Raw genomic sequence first — 10,146 nt, 5'->3', positions numbered from 1 at the left:
CGGACCACCGGAGGATTCACACGGGGGAGACCCCGTATAAGTGCGAGCGGTGTGACAAGAGCTTCATGCGCAAGTCGAGCCTTACCGTGCACCAGGTGACCCACACCGCCGAGAGGCCGTACGTGTGCCGAGTGTGCGGGAAAGGCTTCTGTTACAAGGCAAAGGTGATTGAGCATGAAAGGACCCACACCGGAGAAAGGCCGTATAAATGCTCCGAATGTGGGCAGAGCTTCAATTACAGCACCAGCCTTCAGGCGCACCAGAGAACCCACACGGGGGAGAAGCCGTACAAGTGTTCAGACTGTGGCAAGAGGTATACTTCTCACTCCAACCTTAGTGTGCACCGGAGAATCCACACGAAAGAGAAGCCTTTTAAGTGTTCGGAATGCGGGCAGAGCTTCTATTACAGAAACAGCCTTAAAGTGCATTGGAAAAGCCACACAAGGGAGAGGCCTCACAAGTGCTCAGACTGTGACCGGAGGTATACTTCTCTGTCGGGCCTTGTTAAACATAGGAAAATCCACACTGAAGGGAGGCCTTACAAATGCCCGGATTGTGAACAGAGCTTCCAGCTTAGCACGCAGCTTAGTGCACACCAGAGAAGCCACGTAGGAGAAAAGCTGCACAAGTGCTCAGACTGTGGTAAAGGGTACAGCTCTCCATCAAACCTTGTTAGACATCAACTTGTCCACACCAACAAAAGGACTTTTAAATGCTCGGAATGTGAGCAGGGCTTCCACTTCAGCGCACATCTTATCGCACACCAGAGAACCCATGAAGTGGTGAGGACGTAAGAATGCTTGGACTGCCACAAGGGCTCTGCTTCTTCTTTCAACCTTTTTAAACGTAAAAGAATGCACCTTATAGATGCTCAAAATGTGAAGCCAGGCTTTGGGCTGGCTAACATTCAGTGTCCTTCTAAATGTGTTTTGGAAAGGGGTGTTTCTTGGTCTGCTTCTGCTTTTATTTTATGTATTTCATGCTCTTATTTTGTATTTAAATGTTGTGAACCGCCCTCTGATCTTCAGATGAAGTGCAGTATAATAAATGAATAAAATAAATGTAACTCATAGGTCTGAAGGAGGCCCTCTCTTACCTGCCTCTTGCCTTCCATAGGGAGCCCCCTGCGTCAGGGGGGAGCAGCAAGTTGCCAAGACACTTTTATTTTTTAAAGCTTTTGAAATAACTGAAGGTCTGCTTTTTTTTACTTCTCTTGTGATTAGACAGGCAAGAGCAAAATGCTGCAACCCAAATGCTTTTTCCTTCCACCCCGCATTTATTATTGTTAGTATATATTTATTTATACTCAAGGTGCCTTACAGATAAAAATAAGAACAGCTAAAAGCATAAAGGGGCGGTAGGGCCAGTCATTAAGAAAACAATTAAACATTAATAGAATTAAAATAATTTATACAGACATAGATAAGATTTCTAAAAACGAAAAGATAGTACAATGGTACCTTGGGTTACATATGCTTCAGGTTACATATGCTTCAGGTTACATATGCTTCAGGTTACATACGCTTCAGGTTACAGACTCCACTAACCCAGAAATAGTACCTCGGGTTAAGAACTTTGCTTCAGGATGAGAACAGAAATCGCGCAGCGGCGGCAGCAGGAAGCCCCATTAGCTAAAGTGGTGCTTCAGGTTAAGAACAGTTTCAGGTTAAGAATGGGCCTCCAGAACGAATTAAGTACTTAACCCGAGGTACCACTGTAAAAACAACATGGCACCAGTCGCCTCATGACAAGCAGTCATTCCCCAAAAGCCTGTTGGAATAAGATCTTGGCAGCGAGGAGGGAGCCAGCCTGGTTTCTCAAGGAAGGGAATTCCAAAGTCTAGGCACTTACCTCAAAAAGCACTTGCCTCAGTTCCGAAACTCCATCTGGGACCAAGTCTATTTACTCTGCATTCAGTGTGCTCTCATCGGTGGTTTGGGAAACACACTGCACACATTAATCACAATCTTTATCATGTTTCTTATAAAATACTGCATTTTGATTTCACCCCCAACCAGCTTCAATCCAAACTCAGAAAATGACCTAGCCTGCATTTTTTGCCAGTAACGTGTACACAATTGTAATCTAATCCCTAATTTTAAGGACTCTTCTATGACTTTCCCAAATGCCATTATGCAATCTATGGTGTGACTGTGTTTGGAATACCACGTACAGTTCTGGTCGGCTCCCCTCCAAAAGGGTATTGTAGAGGTGGAAAAGGTTTTAGAAAAGGGCTGCAAAAATGGTCAAGATAGCTTCCCCTTATGAGGAAAGGTTGCTATTTTTGGGACTTTTTAGTTTAGAGACAAGGCGAGTAGGTGGTGGCATGATAGAAGTTAATAAACTGATGCATAGCACAGAGAAAGATGGTAGAGAAAGGTTTTTGTCCCTTTCTTACAGTAGTAGAGGGACGCGGGTGGCGCTGTGGTCTAAACCACAGCGCCTAGGGCTTGCCGCGGTTCGAATCCCCATGATGGTGTGGGCTCCTGTTGCTCGGTTCCTGTTCCTGCCAATCTAGCAGTTCGAAAGCATGTCAAAAGTGCAAGTACAGTGGTGCCTCGCAAGACGAAATTAATTCGTTCCGCAAGTTTTTTCTTCTTGCGAGTTTTTCGTCTTGCGATGCACGGTTTCCCATAGGAATGCATTGAAAATCAATTAATGCGTTCCTAGGGAAACCGCCTTCAGACCAGGTCCGGGGACAGTCTGTCCCCCGACCTCTTCTGAAGGCTGGGGGGGGGGGGGACAAGGGCTTTTCTTCCCACCCCCAGCCTTCAGAAAGCTGTTCTGAAGGCTGGTGGTGGGAAGAAAAGCCCTTCTTCCCACCTCCCGCCCCCCAAGCTCCGGGGACAGGAGGCCTTTGCTGCCGACCGCCAGCATTTTAAAAGCCCCTGCTGTCCCGGGGCGATTTTAAAATGCTGGCGGGCAGGAGCAGAGAAGCAGCCCCCTGCGACCCTCTCCCGGCTGGAGAGGTGACGTGTGCCTATGGCAGGAGCCTCCACAGGCGCGCGTCACCTCTCCAGCTGGGAGAGCGCGCGCGGGGCTAAAGCAGCCCCCTGCGACCCTCTCCCGGCTGGAGAGGTGACGCGCGCCTATGGCAGGAGCCTCCATAGGCGTGGGTCACCTCTCCAGCTGGGAGAGCGTGCGGGAGGCTAAAGCAGCCCCCTGCGACCCTCCCCCGGCTGGAGAGGTGACACGCGCCTATGGCAGGAGCCTCCATAGGCGCGCGTCAGCTCTCCAGCTGGGAGAGCGCGCGCGGGGCTAAAGCAGCACCCTGCGACCCTCCCCCGGCTGGAGAGGTGACGCGCGCCTATGGCAGGAGCCTCCATAGGCGCGCGTCACCTCTTCAGCTGGGAGAGCGCGCGCGGGGCTAAAGCAGCCCCCTGCGACCCTCTCCCGGCTGGAGAGGTGACGTGCGCCTATGGCAGGAGCCTCCATAGGCGCGGGTCACCTCTCCAGCTGGGAGAGCGCGGGGGGGGGGCTAAAGCAGCCCCCTGCAACCCTCCCCCGGCTGGAGAGGTGACGCGTGCCTATGGCAAGAGCCTCCATAGGCGCGCGTCACCTCTTCAGCTGGGAGAGCGCGCGGGGGGGCTAAAGCAGCCCCCTGCGACCCTCCCCCGGCTGGAGAGGTGACGCGCGCCTATGGCAGGAGCCTCCATAGGCGCGCGTCACCTCTTCAGCTGGGAGAACGCGCGCGGGGCTAAAGCAGCCCCCTGCGACCCTCTCCCGGCCGGAGAGGTGACGCGCGCCTATGGAGGCTCCTGCCATAGGCGCACGTCACCTCTCCAGCTGGGAGAGGGTCGCAGGGGGCTGCTTCTCTGCTGTCCCGGGGAGATTTTAAAATGCTGGGGGTCGGCAGCGAACGCTTCGCTCCCGCCCGCCAGCATTTTAAGATCGCCCGGGGCAGCGGAGAAGTCTCTGCTGTCCCGGGAAGGCAGGCGGGGGGAGCAAAGACTTTTGCCCCCCGCCGGCCTTCAGAAGAGGTCCAGGACCTCTTCTGAAGGCCGGCTGTGGGCGAAAATCTTTGCTCCCGACCGCCAGCAATTTAAAACAGGTCCCTGGAGATTTCCCTATGGGCTTTCGTCTTGCGAAGCAAGCCCATAGGGAAATTCGTCTTGCGAAGCGCCTCCAAAACAGAAAACCCTTTCGTCTTGCGGGGTTTCCGTCTTGCGAGGCATTCGTCTTGCGGGGTACCACTGTAGATAAATAGGTACTGCTCTGGTGGGAAGGTAAACAGTGTTTCCGTGCGCTGCTCTGGTTTGCCAGAAGCGGCTTAGTCCTGCTGGACACATGTCCCGGAAGCTGTACGCCGGCTCCCTCGGCCAATAAAGCGAGATGAGCACCGCAACCCCAGAGTCAGCCACAACTGGACCTAAGGGTCAGGGGCCCCTTTACCTATACCTATACCTATACCTATAGAAATTGTGGAAAATGAAAATGCTGGAAGATTCAGGACAGATTAAAGAAAGAGGACTTCATGCAGTGCATAGTTAAACTGTAGAACCTCCTGTGGGAAATATCAACAGATAATAATAGCCTATTGTGAACCGCCCTGTGATCTTTGGATGAAGGGAGGTATACAAATCAAATCAATAATATTCCTAAGCTTCTTAATAAGCTGAAAAACACACTCTGTATTTTACTCTGCTGAAAGGCTTCCCAGTCGCTTGTTCTTTGTCTCTCCCACACGTGGGTCAGGAGGTTTAAATTTTAATCTACAGATTTGTTCCCTTCCAAATTCCAACCCCTCGCACGGGAGGCAACCTAGTAAGGTAAAGGGACCCCTGACCATTAGGTCCAGTCGTGGCCGACTCTGGGGTTGCGGCGCTCATCTCCCTTTACTGGCCGAGGGAGCCGGCGTACAGCTTCCGGGTCATGTGGCCAGCATGACTAAGCTGCTTCTGGCGAACCAGAGCAGCGCACGGAAACGCCGTTTACCTTCCCGCCGGAGCGGTACCTATTCATCTACTTGCACTTGACGTGCTTTCGAACTGCTAGGTTGGCAGGAGCAGGGACTGAGCAACGGGAGCTCACCCCGTCGCGGGGATTCGAACCGCCGACCTTCTGATCGGCAAGTCCTAGGCTCTGTGGTTTAACCCACAGTGTCCCCCGCATCCTTCAAAAGAGGACAAGGGAAATTCATGGAGGAGGAGAGGGCTACTGACGGCTACCAACCAGGATGGCTCTGCCCTGCTGCCATAGTTTGAGGCAGTAGCAATGTTTCCGAATCCCAGTTGCTGGAAGCCACAAGAGGGGAGAAAGCGCTCTTGTGTTCGAATCCTGCTTGTTGAAAGGTATTGATGGCTACTGGCCACGACGGCTGTGCTCTGCCCTCCACCGTTGGAGGGGAAAGGGCTCCTGTGTTTGGGTCCTGCTGTGAGAACAGGATGCCATGGCAGATGGGCAACTGGCCTGGCCCAGCAGGCTCTCCCCCCCCCCCATTTTTTATTGATTTTCCACATTTATCACAAAAATCACATAACAAAACACACAAGAAAAACACATTACACTACAATACATTAAACACAAAGAAAAATTGTTTCTTCAAATACCTAATTCTCATTTCATTTATAACTGACTTCCTCAAAACCCCTGTAACTGAATTTCGTTATATCACCTATATAACAGTTCTCCAAATTCATGCTTCTAATAATATTAACTCCTTTCTTTTACTAACTTCCTCTCCTTTATTAATATTTTAATCCTTAATATTTACTATCACATATTCTTATTCTACCGCTAAGCCTATTTATTATTTCCAAGAATTTTCTATTTATCTTATATCACAATATTTAGCTAAATATTCTTTGCATTTCCTCCAATCCTCATGTATCTCCTCTTTCTGGTTGCGGATTCTTCCACTCGGGTTGGCCAGCTCCAAAAAGTCCAACATCTTCATCTGCCATTCTTCTATTGTTGGTATTTCTTGTGATTTCCAGTTTTGGGCTAATAAAAGTCTTGCCGCTGTAGTGGCATACAAAAAACGTCTAACATCTTTTTGGGGCATTTCCAGTCCTAGTATTCCAAGTAGAAAGGCTCCTGGTTTCTTAATAAATGTATTTTTCAACATTTTTTTTCAACTCACTATAAATCTTTTCCCAGAAGTCTTTCACCTTGGACATGTCCACCACATATGATAAAAAGTACCTTCTTTTTCTTTACATTTCCAACATTGATTATCATTTGTGTGATAGGTAAAGGATAAAGGGACCCCTGACCATTAGGTCCAGTCGTGACTGACTCTCGGGTTGCGGTGCTCATCTCGCTTTATTGGCTGAGGGAGCCGGCATACAGCTTCCGGGTCATGTGGCCAGCATGACTAAGCCGCTTCTGGTGAACCAGAGCAGCGCACGGAAATGCCGTTTACCTTCCCGCTGGAGTGGTACCTATTTATCTACTTGGACGTGCTTTCGAACTGCTAGGTTGGCAGGAGCAGGGACCGAACAACGGGAGCTCACCCCGTCGTGGGGATTCGAACTGCCGACCTTCCAATCAGCAAGTCCTAGGCTCTGTGGTTTAACCCACAGCGCCACCCGTGTCCCTATGATAGATCTTTGCTAATTTGTATGATAGATCTTTGCTAATTTCACCGGGGTTAAGTAGCATCTAGACATTGTTTTCATAATATTTTCTTTTAACACAGTACATGCAGTAAACTTAATCCCTTTCTTCCACAGCTTTTCCCAATCTTCCAGCATTATATGGTGTCCAACATCTCTTGCCCAATGCAGGCTTTTCTTAGACTCTACAGCACATCTCAAAAACTACACATCGGAAGAATCACTTGCCAATCTCAGCAGCCTTCTGCTGCCCCCAGGGAAACAGTAGTGAAGAGAAAGTTAGAGATCATAGAATCCTAGAGTTGGAAGAGACCACAAGGGCCATTGAGTCCAACCCCTTGCCAAGCAGGAAACACCATCAGAGCACTCCTGACATATGGTTGTCAAGCCTCTGCTTAAAGACCTCCAAAGTAAGAGACTCCACCACACTCCTTGGCAGCAAATTCCACTGTCGAACAGCTCTTACTGTCAGGAAGTTCTTCCTAATGTTTAGGTGGAATCTTCTTTCTTGTAGTTTGGATCCATTGCTCCGTGTCCGCTCCTCTGGAGCAGCAGAAAACAACCTTTCTCCCTCCTCTATGTGACACCCTTTTATATATTTGAACATGGCTATCATATCACCCCTTAACCTCCTCTTCTCCAGGCTAAACATGCCCAGCTCCCTTAGCCGTTCCTCATAAGGCATCCTTTCCAGGCCTTTGACCATTTTGGTTGCCCTCCTCTGGACATGTTCCAGTTTGTCAGTGTCCTTCTTGAATGATGAGAGAAGACTTTCACTTCTCAAATGACATCAGCCCAGTCAAGGGAGGGTTTTTACTCATGCATGGCTGACTCCACCTGGTCTCCACAAACTTCTGCTTACTGGAACCAGCGGCGATGAAACCCCTTTTCAGCAGAGACCGTGACTTCCCTCCAAAGTACCATAAGTCACTCTCGGGTGCCGCAAGAGCAGTGACCCGGGTTCTCCCATCCCCAGGATGTCTCAGGATGTGACCTACGCGGACCTGAGATTCGGGAAGGTTCCTCTGGAGAAGATCCAGCGGCAAGGTACTTTCTGTCTGTCCAAACCTCCCAACGGCTTTGCAGCTTTTCCAATACCACGGCAAAGTTTGCTGCTCACTCCCGTCTCCTTTTCCAGAGACAACTGAGGAGGAGCTCACCTACGAGAACGTCCAGGGGGCCAGGCCTGAGGAAGAAAAGGCCCCCAGCAGCTCAGAGCCTGCAAAAGGTGAGTGCTGAGTATCTCCCTGGTGAGGTAGGTCTTGCCACTGCCAGGAAGACCTCCTGCCAGTAAGGACTGGAGGGAAGATGCTTGAAAAACCACCTCCTTACCTGCAGACCCTCTCAGGTGTTGAGATTGGCAGAGGGAGCCTTCTTGGTGGTTCCTCTCCCCTCAGAGGCTTCTGGGGTGGGCCAGCAGGACAGGGCCTCCTTTGTGGCGGCCCCTAAGCTGTGGCACCCTCATTGCACAGCTTCCAGAGGACGCTTCCCCCTGGCTTTGATCCTGGCTGTGTGTTTTCGTAAGGACCCAACTTATTTTTGTGTGACTGTAAAGGTAAAGGTACCCCTGCCCGTACGGGCCAGTCTTGCCAGACTCTAGGGTTGTGCGCCCATCTCACTTAAGAGGCCGGGGGCCAGCGCTGTCCGGAGACACTTTCCGGGTCACGTGGCTAGCGTGACAAAGCTGCATCTGACGAGCCAGCGCAGCACACGGAAACGCCGTTTACCTTCCCGCCAGTAAGCGGTCCCTATTTATCTACTTGCACCCAGGGGTGCTTTCGAACTGCTAGGTTGGCAGGCGCTGGGACCGAACAACGGGAGCGCACCCCGCTGCGGGGATTCGAACCGCCGACCTTTCGATCTGCAAGCCCTAGGCACTGAGGCTTTTACCCACAGCACCACCCGCATCCCCATTGTGTGACTGTAGTTTGTTTTAAATATGGTGCTCTAATTGCTGTTACCCTCCCTGGGACGTTTGGGTAATGAAAGAAGTGTCTACAGGACTAGATGAGCTTGACCCAGGAGGCAATTCTTGTGTTTAATTCTTTAGTTATTATTCCAGTAGTGATTCTGTTTGCTGCTTTGGGCTATCATTTAGGAAAGGGTGGGTGGTAGGTTATCTTTCAAACAAAAGCATAACGACAGCGCCTGCTTCTGAACTCTTAGGAACTAAATGTTCTGCATACATAGGAGGTTTCTTGTACACTTCTCTGTTTTGCTGCTGAGTTCACTGGCTCCCAATACGTTTCCAAGCACAATTCAAAGTGTTGATGCTGACCTTTAAAGCCCTAAACGGCCTTGGTCCAGTAGACCTGAAGGAGCGTCTCCACCTCCATCATTCTGCCCAGACACTGAGGTCCAGCGCCGAGGGCCTTCTGGTGGTTCCCTCACTGTGAGAAGCCAAGTTACAGGGAACCAGGCAGAGGGCCTTCTCGGTAGTGGCACCCGCCCTGTGGAAGGCCCTCCCACCAGATGTCAAAGAGAAAAATAACTACCAAACTTTTAGAAGACATCTGAAGGCAGCCCTGTTTAGGGAAGCTTTTAATGTTTAATAGGTTATTGTATTTTAGTGTTTTATTGGAAGCCGCCCAGGGTGGCTGGGGAAACTCAGCCAGATGGGCGGGGTATAAATAATAAATTATTATTATTATTATATTCAGTGTCCTCCTCTCCCTGCCCCTCAGAAATGCATTCCTTTTCATAGTTCTAATTTGGAAACAGCATGGTGTTTCATGAATATTGCCGTGAGCTGATTTGTTCTGGAGATGCAGATTCGTGGTTCCTCTTCCCTCCCCCCCCCCCCCCCCAATCTACAGCTTTTTAGAAGACATCCGAAGGCAGCCCTGTTTAGGGAAGTTTTTAATGTTTGATGTTTTATCGTGTTTTTAATATTCTGTTGGGAGCCGCCCAGAGTGGCTGGAGAAACCCAGCCAGATGGGTGGGGTATAAATAATAAATTATATTATTATTATTATTAGGGGAGGGATCATAGAATTGTAGATTTGGAAGGTGGCCCCCCACGGGTCCTCTAGCCCAACCCCCTGCATTGCAGAAATCACAACTTGAGAATCCCTGGCAGGTAGCCATAAGACCTCTTTTAAGAACCAGATGCCCCAAAGGCAAATCAGGAAGCAGGATCTCTCCCACTCCTGCAGTTTCCATCAACTGGGATTCAGAATCGTTTCCTGCCTCTTGACTGTGGAGACTGAGCAGAGCCACAGTGGCTAGGAGCCTTTGGCAGCCCTCTCCTACTCCTCCACGAATTTTCCCAGCTCGATTTTGAAGCCATCCAAGTTGGACGTTCCTGCCTCCTGTGGGAGGGAGTTCCACAGTTCATCCCCTCCCCGGGTTTCTCTTCTAGGGCCGAGGCGTCGAACCTGCTACGCAGCTGTGGCCCTCCTGGCCGTCTCCCTCTTCTTCTTTGCCACCACTGTCGGATTCGCAGTCGGTTGTGAGTATTTATTTAAGCTGTTTGTTACCTGCCGCTCTTCAGGATTCACGTGGTCCCAGACTGAGGAGCAACTTGCAGCAGCACAGTATTTAACCGAAACACAGCCTGATGTGGAATCAAGCAATATCTTCTTCGTCG

The 10,146-nt window shown here is 50.2% G+C and overlaps 1 protein-coding gene across 1 annotated transcript in view; it reads left to right on the top strand.

The window, feature by feature from the left end:
• Positions 1 to 7,321: 7,321 nt before the first annotated feature.
• LOC310712891 (uncharacterized protein) overlaps positions 7,322 to 10,146 on the top strand; it is a 13,875-nt gene continuing 11,050 nt past the window's right edge. The window contains exons 1-3 of the mRNA XM_083516333.1: positions 7,322 to 7,604; positions 7,696 to 7,785; positions 9,919 to 10,008. Coding sequence (XP_083372459.1) covers positions 7,535 to 7,604; positions 7,696 to 7,785; positions 9,919 to 10,008 — 250 coding nt within the window. The 5' untranslated portion in view covers positions 7,322 to 7,534. The remainder of the gene's footprint in view (positions 7,605 to 7,695; positions 7,786 to 9,918; positions 10,009 to 10,146) is intronic.

This window comes from Podarcis liolepis, assembly GCF_965112155.1.
Source record: "Podarcis liolepis genome assembly, chromosome: 7".
NCBI classification, from domain to species: domain Eukaryota; kingdom Metazoa; phylum Chordata; class Lepidosauria; order Squamata; family Lacertidae; genus Podarcis; species Podarcis liolepis.
The sequence above is the reverse complement of the archived record's forward strand: the minus strand, read 5'-3'. Positions and strand labels throughout refer to the sequence as shown.